The sequence below is a fragment of the Microcaecilia unicolor genome, chromosome 3 (genome assembly GCF_901765095.1).
Source record: "Microcaecilia unicolor chromosome 3, aMicUni1.1, whole genome shotgun sequence".
Taxonomy (NCBI): Eukaryota; Metazoa; Chordata; class Amphibia; order Gymnophiona; family Siphonopidae; genus Microcaecilia; species Microcaecilia unicolor.
In genome coordinates this window covers 453,046,667-453,066,689 of record NC_044033.1, presented here as the reverse complement: position 1 = coordinate 453,066,689, position 20,023 = coordinate 453,046,667, and the positions used below count along the sequence as shown (strand labels likewise).

The 20,023-nt window shown below is 40.8% G+C and overlaps 1 protein-coding gene across 1 annotated transcript in view; it reads left to right on the top strand.

The window, feature by feature from the left end:
* CSMD1 (CUB and Sushi multiple domains 1) overlaps nt 1–20,023 on the top strand; it is a 2,896,277-nt gene that overhangs the window by 2,047,763 nt on the left and 828,491 nt on the right. Inside the window, exon 22 of the mRNA XM_030195161.1 lies at nt 2,489–2,658. Within this exon, the coding sequence (XP_030051021.1) occupies nt 2,489–2,658 (170 nt within the window). The remainder of the gene's footprint in view (nt 1–2,488; nt 2,659–20,023) is intronic.

The window sequence follows — 20,023 nt, the reverse complement described above, 5'->3', positions numbered from 1 at the left end:
GAGGTAAAATTCCTAGATGTAATAAATGACTACTTCTTGGAGCAACTGGTCTGACAAGAGGGGGAGCTATGTTAGGTCTAATTCTTAGTGGAATACAGGGCATATACAAAAGGCAATGGTGTTGATTCCAGTGGGAAACAGTGATTATAAAATGATAAAATTTGAGCTGATATCTAGAGTGAAGTCAGCAAGGAAATCTACTGTAGTAGCATTTAATTTTCAAAAGAGCAAACTACAATAAAATGAGGCCCACATCAGATGTATTCCACATATTAACAAAGCTGTAAAGAACTAGCATGGTTAAAAGGTGAAATGAAAGAGGCTATTAGAGCTAAACAAACATCCTTCAAAATATGGAAAAAAAGATCGGAATGAAGAAATAAAGAAGCAACATAAACAGTGTCAAAATAGAAAGGACTGATAAAGAAGGCTAAAGAGAATATGAAGAAAAAACTTGCTGCAGAGACAAGAACTCACAGTAACACCTTTTTCAGGTACATAAGAAGCATAAATCCTGTGAGGAAATCCATGAAGGAGAAAAACGGGCACTAAGGGAGGACAAAGCCATAGCAGAGAGATTGAATGAATTATTTGCTTTGGTCTTTGTGGAAGGAGATATACCAAAAATGGTTTTCAAGGGTAACGATGTAGAGGAATTGAAAAAAAAATCTTGGTGAACCTGGAAGATATACTGAACCAAATCAACAAGTTAAAGAGTGATAAATCACCTGGACCAGATGGTATACGCCCCAGGGCACTGAAAGAATCAAAAAGGAAATTGCTGATCTGCTGTTAGTGATCTTGAAGTTGTCATTAAAATCATCCATAGTACCTGAAGATTGGAGGGTGGTCAATGTAACACCAGTTTTTAAAAAGGTTTCCAGGGGTGATCTGGAAAATTACAGACCGGTAATCCTGACATCGGTGCCGAGCAAAATATTGGAACTTATTTTAAGGAATAAAATTATGGAACACATAGACAAACATTGTTTAATGGGACAGAGTCAGCATAGATTGAGTCTTGCTTTACAAATTTGCTTCATTTCTTTGAAGGCGTGAATAAACATGTGGATAAAGGTGAGCTGGTTGGTATAGTATATCTAGATTTTCAGAAAGCTTTTGACAAAGTTCCCCATGAGAGACTCCTGAGAAACTTTATGGTATGGGAGACAATGTCCTTCCGTGGATTAGAAATAGGTTATTGAACAGAAAATAGAGGGTAGGGTCTCAATGGAGGAGAGTGAATAGTGGAGTGCCACAGGGATCTGTAATTGTACTGGTGGCTATTTAACATATTTATAAATGATCTGGAAATCAGGATGACAAGTGAAGTGAAGTGAATAAATTGACAGATGACACAATACTATTCAAAGTTGTCAAAACACACATGGACTGTGAAAAATTGCAGGAAGAACTTAGGAAACTGGAAGACTGGGCATCCAAATGGCAGATGAAATTTAATGTGGACAAATGTAAAGTGATGCACATTGAGAAGAATAATCCAAATCTTAATTACCTGATTCTAGGGTCCACCTTAGGAGTCAGCAACCAAGAAAAAGATCTAGGTGTCACTGTAGACAATATGCTGAAATCTTCTGCTCAGTGTGCAGCAGTGACCAAAAAAGCAAACAGGATGCTAGGAATTATTAGGAAAGGGATGGTAAAATAAGACCAATGATATAATAATGCCTCTGTATTACGCCATGGTGCAAACTCACCTTGAGTATTGCATTCAATTCTGGTTGCCGTATCTCAGAAACATATAGTGGAATTTGGAAAGGTTCAAAGAAGAGCAACCAAAAATGATAAAAAGGATGGAATGCCTCTCATATGAGGAAAGGCTGAAGAGGATAAGGCTCTTCAGCTTGGAAAGAGATGATTGAGGTCTAGAAAATCCTTAGTGTGTACAATGGGTAAAAGTGATTCGATTTTTCATGCTTTCAAAAAGAGTAAAGACCAGAGGACACTCAATGAAATTACATGGAAATACTTTTAAAACAAAATTTTTCATTCAAACAATAGTTAATCTTCATTGCTGGAAGATGTGGACAAGATCATGGAGGAAAAGTCCATAGTCTGTTATTGAGATAGATATGAGGAAAGCCACTGATTGCCCTGAGATTGGTAGCATGAAATGTTGCTACTATTTGGGTTTCTGCCAGGTATTCTGGATTGGGTACTGTTGGAAACAGGATACTGAACTAGATGAACCATTGGTCTGACCCAGTTGGCTATTCTTATGTTCCTATGGGGTAAGTGTCTGTACAGTAAATCAGGGCAGATATTGACCATTCCCCTGCATCTACCACAGAGATTTTGCACTTTAATAAACGTCCCTTAATTTATGAAATGTGTTACTGTTAGAAAGCATTCTTACTACACATGAAAGTCTTTTTTAAATATAATTTTGCAAAACAAATTTCTGTAATCACTGGAAATTAACCTTTGTTTTGAAATTTTCTTTCTCAAACATCCCCATGTTCTTCAGCTGAATGTGGAGCACTTGTGTCTGGAAATGAAGGAACACTTCTATCTCCAAACTACCCATCTAGATATGAAAACAACCATGAGTGCATCTATAGAATAGAGACAGAAGCTGGAAAAGGAATTCATCTACAAGCCAAGAGTTTTCAGCTCTATGAAGGAGATATTATGAGGGTAAATGATATACCATTCTCTAATGTTATCATTAAAGAAATACCTGTATATAATATGTAAAACCACTTTGATTGTAACCACAGAAAGGCAGTATATCAAATCCTGTGCTCTTTCCCTTTCCTTTTAGAATCTGATACCAAATAATTAGCAGAGTTGTGCACAGTCTTTTACTTAATTTAGGATTTATTTTACAAAGATGCACTAGCAATTTATGGATTTATTTTATAAAACCGCACTAGCAATTCCTGTGCAGCAAATGAGAGGAAGCGTATAGGAACTGAATAGGCTTCCTCTCATTTGTCAATTGGTAGCGTAGCTTTGTAAAAGAAGTCATCTGTGTGGCAAATGAGAAGAAGCCCATTCAATATCCTAATGGCTTCCTTTCATTTGCTGTGCATGTAAAAGAGGCCATAATTTTCCTTTATATTAATTGTCATTTCATTTGTTTTGTGTTTCATTTATTTGAAAAGAGAAAATCAATAAATGACACTTTAAAACGCAAGTAAAACACACAAAAAAAGAAAGAAAACAACTAATCTAGGCTGAATCTGATCCACCCCCTTGTATTTTCTCTGAACAAAACAAAAAAAAGCCCCTTATTTATCAGCGTATGGAGGATGTTGTCAGTGTGGGCTACTGTTAAGTCAGGATATTTTTCCACTGAGTCTCATTTTATGGAATGAGACCCTATGCTAAAATAACTCCATTTGCAGTACAATAACTTGACTTAATAGTAGCTCACATTGATAACTTCCCCACTTAACACCTAGCAGTAGTTTCATAAAACTACTGCCAGGGGTCAGAGCTGCCATTTTGAACCCTCCAGTCCAAAAACAGAGCAGGAGCATCCTGAAACTATTTCTGCCCCACCACTAACTCATTAGGGAAAATCCCAATAAATGCTGAAAGGGTTTGGGATATGTGGGGAGGGCCAGGTGCATCTTCAGAATGCAAAGTGGAGAGGATGATATTCTTTGGGGGGATGGAGATGAGGGGTGATGCTCATCGGGAATGATCCTGATGGAAGAGGTGATACAGATTGGAGATAGGTGTAGGGGAGGTGCTTACTGGATGATGACACTCCAGTATTTGTTTTTTACACATAAGGCCACGGTATCTGCATCAGTGTGGATATAATTACCATGCAATCTGCTGAAACATTTACAATGTGGTAAATGTCTGCTTTCTGTGGTAACCACAGGGAAGATGCTAGCCATGCTCCAAACAGTTACCACACAAGCTTGGCAGCTATTGTGTGTTCATTTTTCCAAATAATGCACTATTACTACTACTACTACTATTTAGCATTTCTATAGTGCTACAAGGCATACATAGCGCTGCACAAACATAGAAGAAAGACAGTCCCTGCTCAAAGAGCTTACAATCTAATAGACAAGAAATAAAGTAAGCAAATCAAATCAATTAATGTGTACAGGAAAGAGGAGAGGAGGGTAGGTGGAGGCGAGTGGTTACGAGTCAAAAGCAATGTTAAAGAGGTGGGCTTTCAGTCTAGATTTAAAGGTGGCCAAGGATGGGGCAAGACGTAGAGGCTCAGGAAGTTTATTCCAGGCATAGGGTTCAGCGAGACAGAAGGCGCGAAGTCTGGAGTTGGCAGTAGTGGAGAAGGGAACAGATAAGAAGGATTTATCCATGGAGCGGAGTGTACGGGAAGGGGTGTAGGGAAGGACGAGTGTGGAGAGATACTGGGGAGCAGCAGAGTGAGTACATTTATAGGTTAGTAGAAGAAGTTTGAACAGGATGCGAAAATGGATAGGGAGCCAGTGAAGCGACTTGAGGAGAAGGGTAGTATGAGTAAAGCGACCCTGGCAGAAGACGAGACGGGCAGCAGAGTTTTGAACCGATTGGAGAGGGGTGAGGTGACTAAGTGGGAGGCCAGCGAGAAGCAGATTGCAGTAGTCCAAACGAGAGGTGACAAGGGTGTGGATGAGGGTTTTGGTAGAGTACTCGGAAAGAAAGGGGCGGATTTTATGGATGTTGTAAAGAAGGAAATGACAGGTCTTGGCGATCTGCTGGATATGAGCAGAGAAAGAGAGAGAAGAGTCAAAGATGACCCCAAGGTTTCGAGCTGAGGAGACAGGGAGAATGAGAGAGCCATCAACAGAAATAGAAAAAGGTGGGTTTGGGGGGAAAAATGAGAAGCTCGGTTTTGGTCATGTTTAATTTCAGGTGGCGTTGAGACATCCAGACAGCAATGCCAGACAAGCATGCTGAAACTTTGGTTTGGATGCAAGGTGAGATATCAGGGGTAGAAAGGTAGATTTGGGAGTCATCAGCATAGAGATGGTAGGAAAAGCCATGGGATGAGATTAATGAACCAAGGGAAGAAGTATAGATAGAAAAGAGGAGGGGACCAAGAACAGAACCCTGAGGTACACCGACAGGCAGAGGGATAAAAGTAGAAGAGGACCCACCAGAGTGAACACTGAAGGTGCGGAGGGAGAGGTAGGAAGAGAACCAGGAAAGGACAGAGCCCTGGAATCCAAGTGAGGACAGGGTATCGAGGAGTATGCTGTGATCGACAGTGTCAAAAGCAGCGGAAAGATAAAGAAGAATGAGGATGGAATAGAGACCTCTGGATTTAGCCAGTAATAGGTCATTGGAGACTTTAGTAAGCGCAGTTTCGGTTGAGTGGAGAGAGTGAAAACCAGATTGCAGTGGGTCAAGAATAGCATGTGACGAGAGAAAATCAAGGCAGCGGCAGTGAACAGCACACTCAAGTAATTTGGAGAGAAAAGGGAGGAGGGAGATGGGTCGGTAATTAGAGGGACAAGTAGGGTCGAGTGAAGGCTTCTTAAGGAAAGGTGTGACCACAGCATGTTTAAAGGCAGTAGGGACAGTTGCAGTGGAAAGTGAGAGGTTGAGAATGTGACAGATAAAAGGAATAAGAGCAGGTGAGATGGCATTAAGAAGGTGGGTGGGAATAGGATCAGAGGAACCACAGGGAAGATGCTAGCCATGCTCCAAACAGTTACCACACAAGCTTGGCAGCTATTGTGTGTTCATTTTTCCAAATAATGCACTATAACTCTAAAACTTTACTTCTCTTTAGTAAAGAGGTCCTTTATACTGAATCTGATACAAGACAGTTTGGTAATACATTGTTTTTTTATTTTCCTGATTTCATAATAATAGATGTTTTCCTTTGACAAAAAGAAAAACAAAAAAAACCCTTTGGTACCAAAATATGGACTGCACATGGTATGTATGTATGAATATGTAAATGTTTAGATATCATGGCCCTCATTTTCAAACATATGAACATCTCGAAAGACAGAAATGGATGTCCATGTGCTTGAAATATCCAAATCCTAATTCAGCAACGGCAGAATAAAGACATCCAATACTGCAGTAAGGGGCGTGTTCTGGGTGTGTTTTGGGTGGGACAAGAGAGGACCTAAAGTATGGACATTCAACAGTGATCACTGAAGGTGAAGAAATGTCAATTTCCAAAAAGAAGTACATCCTTATTTAGACCTGTTTCAGGAACAACCAGGTTACAGAAAGGTGCTTTGATTAAGCAACTGTCCACTGGAGGAATTATGCTATGAAACCTCCCCCAGTGGTTGCTGGCCAACTCCCTCTCCCCTGAATGTGAAACTAGAAGAGGCTACCAGGCTCTATGACAGCTTCAGGTATTATGAGCATTCTTAGCAGAGCAGGAAGCAGGTCTGAGGAGTAGCCTACTGATTAGTGTAATGTCATGTAAACTGAGAGACCCAGGTTTGGAAATGCAGGAGGAGTAGAGGAGAAGGTTTAGCACAAGCAAGCAGAGTCAAGTTTTGTTCCCCATTGGGACTAGAATTGGGGCAGAACTTGAAAAACAAAAACCCTCAGCCATGATTTTAAACTGCATCCAGGACCCCTGTGAACTAAGTAACCATTTTACCAAACAGTGGTAAAAAGTGGCCTTAGCACGTCCTTACACAGTTCATTCTTGTGTGCTCAGGCCCTCTGGGCTCTGCAGCAGCCCGGCGGTACTTCCTACCCCTAGCGTGCCATCATATCCAGTGCTACAAAAATATATGTGGACAGGTGGTATCCTGATCAGGCCCATAATCTAAGGCTGAACCAATGAATGGTTTCTGCTAACAAGAACAGTAACTGTGAGGAGTACTCTGTGTGGGTAGAAAGGATTAAACCCCCAGGAGCAGAGCAGAAAGAAGCCCGTTCAGTGCCAAATGTAGCAGCTTGTGACAGTGGTGTAGCCACAGGTGGGCCTGGGTGGGCCAGGGCCCACCCTCTTAGGGCTCAGGCCCACCCAACAGTAGCACACATTTAGCGGTAGCTGGTGGGGATCCCAAGCTCCAGCAGCTGAAGAGTTTCCCCTGATGTTAATGAAAATGCTACTCTCCACGATACTAGCACCTGCACATGCTCAGTTTTCAGTGCATTTCTGCTGCAGACTGCCAAGGTGGAAAGAAGCGTTTTCCCACTAGCTGAGATATTTTTTGGGTGGTGGTGGTGGGAAGGGGGGGAGAACACTTGGTGCCCACTCACTTCTTGCCGAGGCCCACCCAAAATCTGTTGTCTAGCTACGCCCCTGGCTTGTGAAAGTGCACCTCTGGAGGTAGAAGATGGAGGGGGTGGTCTGATCCTGAGATGGTCCAGCAGCTGGGTAAAAACCCAGTGGGACAGCTTGTTGTGAAAAGAGCAGGAAACCACAGCCTTGGATTGTTCTGCCAGAATGGATGGACATTGGAGGACTGGATGTTATTTTAAATATGTAAATACCCTAGGATTTTTCAATAGATTATCAACTCAGTTATCAAGATCTTCATATGAACTGTGTGTTAAGATAAAAGTATGAAGGTTGGATATCTGCCTGTTGCAGCATTCCAATAAAGTTGTTGCATTTATTATAAATCCTGGAGTGATGAGTTTCTTTGGAGTGCAAGTAAAGTCAATTTACTCAGAGACTAGTAGAGAAATAATAAAGAGAGTGGCTTAATGCCCTATGGCCTACTGAGATCAAGTGTAGCCCCGGTCTGCGTCCAGCTCATGATAACAAAACTTCTGTTTGTGGCCCTGGTTTTGGTACCCAACCCACAAGCTTAGCCAGTGCCCAGGACTTGTGATGGAGACCAGGGTTATATTAAGAAATGTTATTCATGTAAATATGATGTTTATATGCTATAATCTGTGTTATCATTTCTTTCTAAAAACCTGGAACATTTTCTAAAACCGGATATAAACTGTATTAAACTAATGTTATATATTGCAAAAAGATATAATATTAGACCTTTGTGTGTGGATGTAAGCTCTTTATTCTTATAGTTTCTGACAGATTCATGCTTATTTCCCCTAGCAATGCTCCTAAAATGTACAGTGTTATGTTGAGGCAAGGGATTAATTCTGATGTACTTTGTTAGATGTTTTACAGTGTGCACTGGCTTGTAACTTGAGAGTTGATTTTAGTAGAAGCTTTTGTGAACCTTTAGAGAAACAGATGGCAGTCTCATCAACTTGAGCTTAACCCACTAAAATTTTAGTTTTCTTCTTTCATATAAACAAACAAGCTTTCAAAATTGAATTATAATATTCATAGAACTCATTGAAATTCATAGAAATCTAGTAAAACTGCATGAACACATTGCCTTTAGTAACAAAAGATGATGCAGTCAGAATATGACACATGATCAAATTCAGATCATAGAACAATGAATACCTATAGCATATACTGTCACTTTCAATCAGAAAAATCTGATTATTCTAAAACAGACTTCGTTGGAAAATACTGAAAGCAGCATTAAATGCATTTAACAATAAGTAAGGCATAATGGGCCCCTTTTACCAAGCTACGGCAAAAGGGAGCCTGCACTGGTGTTGGCGTGTGTTTTTGATGTGCGCCGAGGCCCCCTTTTACTGCAGCGGGTAAAAATGTCTTTCTTTTCTTGAGGAAATAGCCATTTGGCAAATGAAGCACTTTCCACTTGGACATTTTTTTGGGGGGGGGGGGAGGGAGGCGGTAAGGGCTCCTGCGCTAATCTGGCAGTAACCAGGCAGAGCACGGCATTACCCGATTACCGCCGGGTACACACCGGAGCTACAAAAATAAATATAAATGATAATTATGATGGCCTGCTGGACTGGGAACTACCATCAGGCTGTTGCAGTATCCCAGCGATACTTCCTTTTTAGTGAGCAGTAAGCCTGCATTGGGCCCAATGTTAGGTACAAATAAAATAAATAATGATGAATGGATAGTAGAATGAACAATAAATGTCTACTAGAGTTCTTCAGTGCAAGGCCTGTGGGTAAATGGTGGCCTCCATTGTCTTTCTGGGTTTTTTTTCCTGCTACCCTGCCTCTCTACCCAGGTTCAGGACTGAAAGGGGAATGTGATTGGGGATAAGAGCCACATGCTTGAATGATAAGACATTTCTCAAGAGACAAAAAGCATGCATTTGGAAATGCTCACAACCTTGATGAGGATGATGTCATTGGCACACACTGTTCAGCAGTGTTGAAGCCCATATGGGAAGATATTTAGCATCTCTCTTCAAAGAGGGGCATATTCGAAAGAGCAACCCAAGGTTTGCTGAGGACGTCTTCACAAAACGTCCCAATGGAGGGGCGGGGAAACCTGTATTATTGAAACAAGATAGACGTCCGTCTTTCATTTCAGTAATACTGTCGGGGATGCCCAAATCCTGAAATTTAGGTCATCCTTAGAGATGGTTGTCCCTAGACTTGGTCGTTTCTGATTTTCGGCGATAATGGAAACCAAGGACGCTCATCTCAGAAACGACCATATGCAAGCCCTTTGGTCATGGGAGGAGCCAGCATTCATAGTGCACTAGTCCCCCTGTCATGACAGGACACCTACTGGGCACCCTAGGGGGCACTGCAGTGGACTTCATAAATTGCTCCCAGGTATATAGCTCCCTTACCTTGTGTGCTGAGGCCCCCAAATCCCCCCAAAACCCACTACCCACAACTGTACACCACTACCATTGCCCTTATGGGTGAAGGGGGGCACCTAGATGTGGGTACAGTGGGTTTCAGGTGGGTTTTGAAGGGCTCACATTTACCACCACAAGTGTAACAGGTAGGGGGGATGGGCCTGGGTCCACCTGCCTGAAGTGCACTGCACCCACTAAAACTGCTCCAGGGACCAGCATACTGCTGTGATGGACCTGAATATGACATTTGAGGCTTGCAGAAATATCTTTAAAGATTTATTTTGAGGGTGGAAGGGGGTTAGTGACCACTGGTGGAGTAAGGGGAGGTCATCCCCAATTCTCTCCGGTGGTCATCTGGTCAGTTTGGGCACCTTTTTGTGCCTTGGTTGTAAGAAAAACAGGATCAGGTAAAGTCGCCCAAGTGCTCATCAGGGACGCTTTTTTTTTTCCATTATGGGTCAAGGATGTCCATGTGTTAGGCACACCAAAGTCCAGCCTTCGCTATGCCTCCGACACACCCCCATGAAATTTGGTCATCCCTGTGACGGAAAGCAGTTGGGGACGCCCAAAATTGGCTTTTGATTATACCGATTTGGGCGACCCTGTGAGAAGGACGCCCATCTTCCAATTTGTGTCAAAAGATGGGCGTCCTCTTTTGAAAATGAGCCTGAAAGTGGCCCCAGCTTAAAAATTAATGAAGACCACTGATATCTACAATACTCAGCAAAAGTCTGAACCCATTAACAAATATCCTTATGTTGTGTTATTATTGTTGGATTATTTATAGTAAATAATTAGCAGATTTTATACACACAGCTTCAGCTTTAGAAATGTTAATTTCTTTTCTTCATCTCTCTCATACACCCCAGAATAATTCACTGCTGAGTCACTTTAAAGTTGAAGTAACAAAACATCTGTTTACTCACAGTTTGTAGTTAGATTATATTCAGACAGGCTTATATATACATAATACTATACATTTGGATTATCAGCTCTTTCCATGTGCTTAGATGGTAATGGATGCTCACACCACCATAGATCCTCTCAGGTTAGGAGAGATCATGAGCTCCATGTGCTGTGCCTAACCCCCACAGGAAGTTGCATAGCTGTGACCTCTCTAAGTAATTCACATCAGAGGTCACAGAGTAATCACAGAGAAAAAATTGGTGACAGGCAATGCATGTAAAATACAATACATTATTCCAACAAACCCCTTCTCATGCATAACTGTCATGCAATTATTTATTCATACAAAGTCCAAGCTTTATTCGCAGATTCTCAAAACGTTCTCTGGGTAACGGTTTGGTCATGATGTCAGCTGTCATCTCACTGGTGTGACAATAGTGTAGACTGATGACCCCTTCTTTCGCCAGCTCTCGCACGTTGTGGTATTTCGTTGCGATGTGCTTGGTGCGTGACTGAACCTTGTCATTCTGTGACAGTCGGATGCAGCTCTGATTATCTTCCATTAACTGGATTGGTCTCTGTTCAGCTATTCCAAAATCCAGCAAAAGTTTTTCAATCCACATCAGTTCTCTGCATGCTTCTGATACGGCCACATATTCAGCTTCTGTAGAAGACAGACTCACAATACTTTGTTTATGACTGGCCCAAGAAATGTGTACATTTCCATACATAAACACATATCCACTTGTGGATTTATAATCAGAATGATCCCCTGCCCAATCTGAATCACAGTAACATATTAGTTTTGGATTACTATTGGCTGAAATCTTTAATTTACAATCAATGGTACCTTTTAAATACCTTACCATCCTTTTAACTGCAATCCAATCTGATTTGGTAGGTGAGCTGACCCTTCTGCTCAAAATTCCTACTGCATTTGCTATATCAGCCCTGTATGTGGTAGTCAGATATAAAAGCTTACCTATGGCTGATCTATATTGGATGTTATCTGGTAAAGGTTCTCTTACTGTTTCATCCTTCAGAAAATCAGTGATCATGGGAGTGCTTACAACTTGGGCATCTTGCATACCTAAACTTTCAATAAGCTCATTTATTTTCTGCTTCTGGCTTAGAAGATAAGAACCATCATTTTGTTTCTCAATTTCTATACCAAGATAGTATGACACATTACCAAGTTCTTTTATCTCAACATTCAGGTTTAAATATTTTACAATGTCCTTGTACTCTTGCTCACTTTCGCTTGCAATGAGCAGATCATCAACAAAAGCTAAAATGTATGCATATTGTCCATTTCTGCACCTAGTGTACAAACATTTATCTGCTTCACCTTGCTTAAATCCTAAATTTGTCAATATTTCATGCAATTTGTCATTCCAACATTTCGCACTTTGCTTTAATCCATAAAGACCTTTGTTTAATTTACACACTAGCTGTCTTTGTTTTGTATTTATGAAACCTGTTGGCTGTTCCATGTACAAGTCTTCAGTTATATCTCCATGAAGAAATGCTGTTTTCACATCAATGTGGTTGACTTGCATGCCTTTTGAGACTGCAATGCTCAGAAGTGTTCTAATTGTCGTGTGTTTCACTACAGGTGCAAACACTTCATCAAAATCTTCTCCATATTTTTGAAGATATCCCTTTGCGACTAATCTGGCTTTATACCTTTCCACTTTTCCTTGTGCATTCCTTTTTAACTTGAATACCCATTTGCATCCTATAGCTTTCTTGCCAGGAGGTAATTTTGTAAGAATCCAAGTATTATTTTTATGCAATGCATCAATTTCTTCTTGTGCAGCTTTATGCCATTCAGCAGCTTCTTCTGCTGGCATTTTCTCAATCTCATCCCATGTTAAGGGCTCTTGAGCTTCTGCTGACTTTGTTAGGTAAGACAGTCTTGGGGGTGGAACACCTTTGTTTTCCCTGGATGAGCGTCTGACAACAGGTTGGTCTGACCTTTCCGCATCCTCTAAATCTGAGAGTCCTTCTCCAATTGATTCCCCTTCTCCAACTGTACTGTCTCCTGCAATGATCCTTTCTGTGTCTGCTTCCTCTGCCTGTTCCTCGTTAGATACAGATGAGTTGCTTTCAGACATCTGCCTTGGTATGGCATTTATATACACTGGCATGTCTATTATGGTTCTAGTTTCATATTCTGGATGATAAGGCTCATCTGGGACAATCCAGCCTTTATCAACCCTTTTGTTTTCATCAAAATATGTAACATGTCTTATGCCAACAATGCCAGTTTTCAGATTCAAAATTCTATATCCTTTGTGTCCTGGAGCATAGCCAACTAAAATGCCCCTTTCTGTTGTGGAATCCAGCTTATGCCTTCTTTGCTTTGGTACATGAGCATATGCTGTACTTCCAAATGTTCTTATGTGTGACAGGTTTGGCTTCCTACCATGCCATGTCTCATGTGGTGTGCGCTCAGCGCCTTTAGTTGGCATTCTATTTTGTAGGTACACTGCTGTGAGAATGGCTTCCCCCCATAGTCTTTTAGGGAGATTGCTATCTGACAGCATACATCTGGTCATTTCCACAAGTGACCTAAATTTTCTCTCTGCAACAGAATTTTGCTCTGGTGTATAAGCTACTGTTGTGATATGCTGAATGCCTTCTTGTTCTAGAAATGTGCACATGCTTTGTGAAGTGAACTCACCACCATTGTCGGTCTGAAGAACCTTTGGTTTTCTTTCAAATTTATTGCTCACCATGGCTACGTATTTCTTCAGCATGTCTGTGACTTGACTTTTTTCTTTCAGCAAATAGGCCACACAGTATCTAGAGAAATCATCCAAGAATATTAGCACAAATCTGTTATTTCCCAATGATGGGATATTAAACGGTCCACATAAGTCACTGTGTATTAAGTCCAGTACTTTATTACTCCTATTTCCTGTGTATGCAGGAAATGAGGGTCTCACACCTTTTTGAGTAACACAGTCTATGCATTTCTCCATTTTACCAGTATTTGCACTTATCTGAATGCCTGTGGCTAGTTGCCTACTGTAAAGATCCTGGATCACCTTAAAATCACGATGTCCCAGGCGGCGATGCCAGATTTCCAGACTACATTTACCATCATTCTTCCTTACTTGCGCCATATGTGAGGCTTCACCTGAAATACTCAGTTTATAAATATCATTATGCATAAAAGCTTCAGCATACACTTCATCATTTTTAGAGATTGTGCACTTACTGTTTTCAAAATGAATCACAAATCCCTTCTTATCTAATGTAGATACACTCAGCATATTGCAAACTGCTTGGGGAATATACAAGACATCACTTACAGGAATTTCTTTAACTTCATTAGACACTTTGCATTTTAAGAATCCAATGCCTTTTGCTTGGATCTGAGTAGTCCCTGCATTTGCAGTTTTAAGAATACCTTCTTCTGGACACATTTCCTGAAAGAAATCCTTAGAATTGGTTAAATGGCATGTGCTCCCCGAATCCAAAATCCAAGTACTTTCATTTGAATTATTATTTACCATAGTCAAAGATTTTTCTGCCATTAGAAAGCCCTTATGTTTATCATTGTCTTTCATACATTTCCTGGTTGGAGAATTCTTTTGTTCCATTGGCTTAGGTGAGCTAGAGGGAGTGTTTTGTGTTTCCTTACACCATTTAGATACATGTCCCTCCTTTCCACATGAGTAGCAAATCAGCTTGCCCTTGGGTGGAGTTTTCCCATAGCTCCGCCTTCCTCTGTTCTTTGCCAAGAAATTTGTTTCATTTCTCTCTGACTGACTTTGAGAACACATCTCCTCAGAATCATTAATTATGCATTCCTGCCTCAGTTTTGATGCTGCCTGTTCAAAAGATTGCCCTTCAATGGCTTCATTTACAGACCTAAAAACATCAAACTTCTTTGATAGTGAGGTAAAAAGAAATGCTCTTTTCAATGCATCACACATGGGAATTCCAGAAAGTTCTAACTTTTGAAATGAAGACATAAGATGCATAATGTGATCATTACACTTACTTTTATCCCTTAATTTGGTTTCATTCAACTCTGCCAACCAAATTGGTTGCTGTTTTGCATATGTAGTTGCATACATAGTTCTCAGTTTATATAAGATGTCCTTTGGTGTATCTTTTCCCTCCACTAATATGGCTTGTTTCTCTGAGAGAGCTTCCAAAAACATGCACTTCACATAATAGTTTGCATTGTCCCATTCAGCCATATTTTCAGCTGTTCTGTTTTGGTCTAAGCATATATTTAATTTCTTTGCTTGAAGGAGACATATGAATCTTAGTTCCCACTGCTGATAATTAAATTCAGTTAATTTAGGCACCTTGAGAGAGTAGAAAAATGGTGAATTTCCTCCCTCAGCCATTTTCTTAGCCTTGCCTTCTGTTTGTTGTGTGGGGGGAGAGAGAGAGACAGACTGAATCTTTCTTTTAAAACTTAAGAGAAAATATTTCTCTTCTTCCTTTTTCAATTCCTGGACCCTGGGCCCATAACCCTTTTGTTGGATTATTTGTAGTAAATAATTAGCAGATTTTATACACCCAGCTTCAGCTTTAGAAATGTTAATTTCTTTTCTTCATCTCTCTCATACACCCCAGAATAATTCACTGCTGAGTCACTTTAAAGTTGAAGTAACAAAACATCTGTTTACTCACAGTTTGTAGTTAGATTATATTCAGACAGGCTTATATATACATAATACTATACATTTGGATTATCAGCTCTTTCCATGTGCTTAGATGGTAATGGATGCTCACACCACCATAGATCCTCTCAGGTTAGGAGAGATCATGAGCTCCATGTGCTGTGCCTAACCCCCACAGGAAGTTGCATAGCTGTGACCTCTCTAAGTAATTCACATCAGAGGTCACAGAGTAATCACAGAGAAAAAATTGGTGACAGGCAATGCATGTAAAATACAATACATTATTCCAACAATTATTAGGTAACTGTTCACAAAACATATTTGCAATAACAGCATAGACTATATATCAATAATTATTTTTCACAATAACACTTCAAGCGTGGTATCACCTGTTCAGTATATATTGTACACAGCAACTATAACTAACTCATAATCAGGAGAAATGAATAGCACGAGAAGCCTCTAATTGTTAAGGCAGTTTGACCAATAAAGTTTCTTCCAGGCTGTTCCTGGCCTTTAAAATTTGAAAACTACTGAGACTAATTTATGTAATCTATTTCTGAAATAAAATAATTGATCAATAGTGTATTGTTTGATGCTTTGCATAGTTGTAAACAATTTGCAATTTAAAAAGTTGAAGAGAAGTACAAATATAGAACTTAAATATCATACTGTTTAAAAAAGATCTAATGCTGTACCTCAAAAGGTTTTAGTTTTGTTACTTTTTAACCTGCCATTCATAATTAGCCAGATTACAAAGGACAGTCATTTCTCACAAATTAGCTTTTTTTTTTTCCAATTAAACTGACTCTATTTTGCTTTTCCACTACTTTGATGTTCCAGTATTATACAAACTAACAGTGTCTCTTGTTACACAATTACAGAAATAATTAATTAACCTAATATAGAAAATATCTGAGTATTAGAAGTAGAAGCAGCAACTGTAACAAAATTGTTATTGAATGATAAAACTATACTGAGAGCAAAAATGAGTAACACTTCCACCTTATTTCTCACGCCAAAATGAACTGATTAGCTAATTTAATTTGTGATTTACTCTACCATCTATGTACTTTAATGCAATACCACTTTGTATTCCTCATACCGGAAATGGCGATCGTCACTACGGCATACTGAAAGCCACATTGAGCCTGCAAAAGTGGGAAAATGTGGGATACAAATGCAATAAATAAAATAAATGACTAGGTATTAGCACCAACAAAATAGGTGTTGGTAAGGGCTCACGCAATAATGGTCACACACTGAGAAATTAGTACGTGGCCATTAAAGAAACATATGGAAATGCGGTCATTTTACCACTGCATTAAAGTGGCTGTATTGTGTGGAAAACCCACATGCTGACAATAGCACTAACCACTTTTTAGTGTGCCCCAACATCAGCAAAATTTGCCCTTTCCTCTCTGAGCACACCACCCAAACTCTCGTCCACTCTCTCATTACCTCTCGCCTTGACTACTGCAACCTACTCCTCACTGGCCTCCCACTTAGCCATCTATGCTCCCTTCAATCCGTTCAGAACTCTGCTGCACGTCTTATCTTCTGCCTGGACCGATATGCTCATATCACCCCTCTCCTCAAGTCACTTCACTGGCTTCCGATCAGGTACCGCATACAGTTCAAGCTTCTCCTACTAACCTACAAATGCACTCTACTACTACTACTTAACATTTCTAGAGCACTACTAGGGTTTCGCAGCGCTGTACAATTTAACAAAGAGAGACAGTCCCCAAATGCACTCGATCTGCAGCCCCTCATTACCTCTCTACCCTTATCTCCCCTTACGCTCCTACCCAAAACCTCCGCTCAAAGGACAAATCCCTCCTCTCTGTACCCTTCTCCACCACCGCCAATTCCAGGCTCCACCCTTTCTGCCTCGCCTCTCCCTATGCGTGGAATAATCTTCCTGAGCCCATACGCCAAGCCCCCTCCCTGCCCATCTTCAAATCCTTGCTCAAAGCCCACCTCCTCAATGTCGCCTTCGGCACCTAACCATTATACCTCTATTTAGGAAATCTAGACTGCCCCAATTTGATTGTCTGCACAATTTGTCCATTATATTGTAAGCTCCGTTGAGCAGGGACTGTCCTTCTTTGTTAAACTGTACAGCGCTGCATAACCCTAGTAGCACTTTGGAAATGTTAAGTAGTAGTAGTACTTGGTAAAAGAACCCCTTAATGACTTACTAAAGATAGGAATTGAATGTGCTGTCATCCATTATTCCCTATCACCAGTTGCATTCCTCTCTCCTCCATCTTACCTTTTTGGAGTGTGGTCTGGGTGTGGTTAGGGTACAACTAGGATATTGCAAAATATATGTGTGTCTTCCCCATTTCAGCAGGGGAATGCATATCTATATGCATCAAGATTAACATTGGGAATTTTACACCTGCTCCTGGCAGTGATTGTTTTGAACAGCATTCTACAAGAAGGATTAGGAAGGGTTCTCCCTTTAATGTCAACATTCACATTTAGATAGTTTCTTTTGTAAGAAAATCTACAGTGCATTAAGGGGTCCTTTTACAAAGTCTTGCTACTGTTTATAGCATGTGCTAAAAATGCTAGAATTCCTTGTAAAAGACCCCCCTCAACTAACTAACTTTTGTGAATTTTAGAAAAACATAAAATTTGAATATTTTTAGTAACCATAGATAAATGCTACAGATAGCTATTTAGGGATATCAGTGGTTCTCAGATTTTTTATCAAAGAACCAGAACAAGTTATGCTAATATTAATTCAGTTCTTTTATCTCTCTTATGATGTTCAGAGCCAAATTAAAAAAATAAAAGAATCCTTTCAATGATTGATTTTCAAAGTTAGCTTCTGAAGCTGTTGATATTGACAAGACTTTAGATTCCCAGTGGAGAACACCGAATTGAAAGATGAACTTCTGAGCACTTAAGAGTCAAAAATGTACAGTACATTTCACTTTCTCTTTTCTTTTTGATATGTTATCAAATGGTGTGTTCCTTTTACTATTTCTGATTTGAAAATCAAAGTCACTATCAAGCTTTAGTATCAAGAATGCAAATGACAGCTCAGATCTGCCATCTCAGAGCTAGTTTTCATTGATTCTGACAGACAGGAATAGAATAGATTGCTTTCTCCTCCCACTTCCATACACACTGAAAATCTCAGAATAGACCCCATCAATTACAATTTAAAAAGTAGAGTTCATAAAACATTTACCCCCCCCCCCCCCCCCCGTTTACTAAGCCGTGAGGCAATGCTGACACAGTCCAATGCACAGTGAATGGGCTGTGTTGTCATTAGCGCACCAGCAGCCACTAGTGCAGCTTAGGAAACGGGGGGGGGGGGGGGGGGGGGGAGGGTTAAACAAATATTTATGTCTTAATATTCTGTTTCAAATAGAATTGCTAAACTCCCAAAACACCAGAACTACATCAACCTGCAATATTTTTCTGATTATTATAATGATAATGATTATCAATTATTTATATCATTTGTTTGAAGAAGTAAAGGTGAAGAGTGATGGATTTGATAAATACATCCAAGGCAGTAAGCAGGAAGTTAAGCTCAGACATAGGCAGCAAATAATTTCAATATGGGGGAAACCACTGCTTGCCTGGGATTGGTAGCATGGAATGTTGCTATTATTTGGGTTTCTGCCGGGTAGTTGTGACCTGGCATGGCCACTGTTTGGAGCAGAATATTGGGTTGGATAGGCCATTGGTCTGACCCAGTAAGGCTATTCTTATGTTCTTATTCAAATAATAGTACACATTATAGGATTGTGTGCTATTTACAAAGTTAACACAAGACAATTAAAACAACTTAATAGACAGCAAATGGGACAAGCAAAGGTAGATCATATAGACAGGGTAACAGGAGTTTAGATAAATTGAGGTCCTTTTCCGAAGCTGTTGGAAAATGGACCCTGTGTTAGCAGCAGGGGCCATTTTTCCCACATACCAGGGCCCTTTTTACCGCAGCAGGTAATAAGCCCCCATGTAGTAAGAGAACTCTTAGTGTGTGGCCATGCAGTGAGAAGCCTTTACCGCTACTCACTGAGGTGTCGATAAGCTCTCCTGCAATAACCTGGCGGTAACTGGGCAGCATGCGGCAATGCCCGATTACCACCAGATTACCGCTGCGCAAACCATTCCCAGGGGTTTTCTTTTTCCCCCAGAAATGGCACATGCTCAGGGTGGAACTATGACCAGTGGATGTGTTAGGCCGGCAGTAGTCCCGATTTAGCATTTGATATCCCCGCATTGGGTTTGCCGATGCTTTGTAAAAGACCCCCATTATAAGGTAACTAACAAGAAAAAAATTGTACATGCATTCAGAAAAAGGTTTGTGCAACTGATTTCAGCTAGAGTATGTGCAGCTGATATTCCTTGTGTGTGTGTAGCTAATTAGTTGCCTCTTCCAGTAAAGCAGTGCCTCTCAGCCTAGTCCTTGGAGCACACTCAGCAAGTTGAGTTTTCAGGATATCCACAGTGAATATGCATGACATACATTTGCATACCAAGGAGGCAGTGCATGCACATCTATCTCATGCATATTCACTGTGGATATCCTGAAGAACTGACTGGCTAGGTGTGCCCCGAGGACTGGGTTGAGAAGCCCTGCATTAAAGCAGGGGCATAGCCAGACCTTGCCAGGAGGGGGGGGCCAGAGCCCTAGGTGGGGGAGGGCACTATTAAGCCACCTCCCCCCCCCGGCGACCCCCTTCCCCCGCTCTATCGCACCGACACTCTTAAACCCCCCCTCCCGCTACCAACCCTCCCCCGCCGTCGCCGCCCGCCCCATGAAGTACCTTGTTTGGTGGCGGGGATCCCCAAACCCCACCAGCCAAGAGTGTTCTTCAGCGCCGGAGTTAGTAGACTCCGGCGCCTTCATTC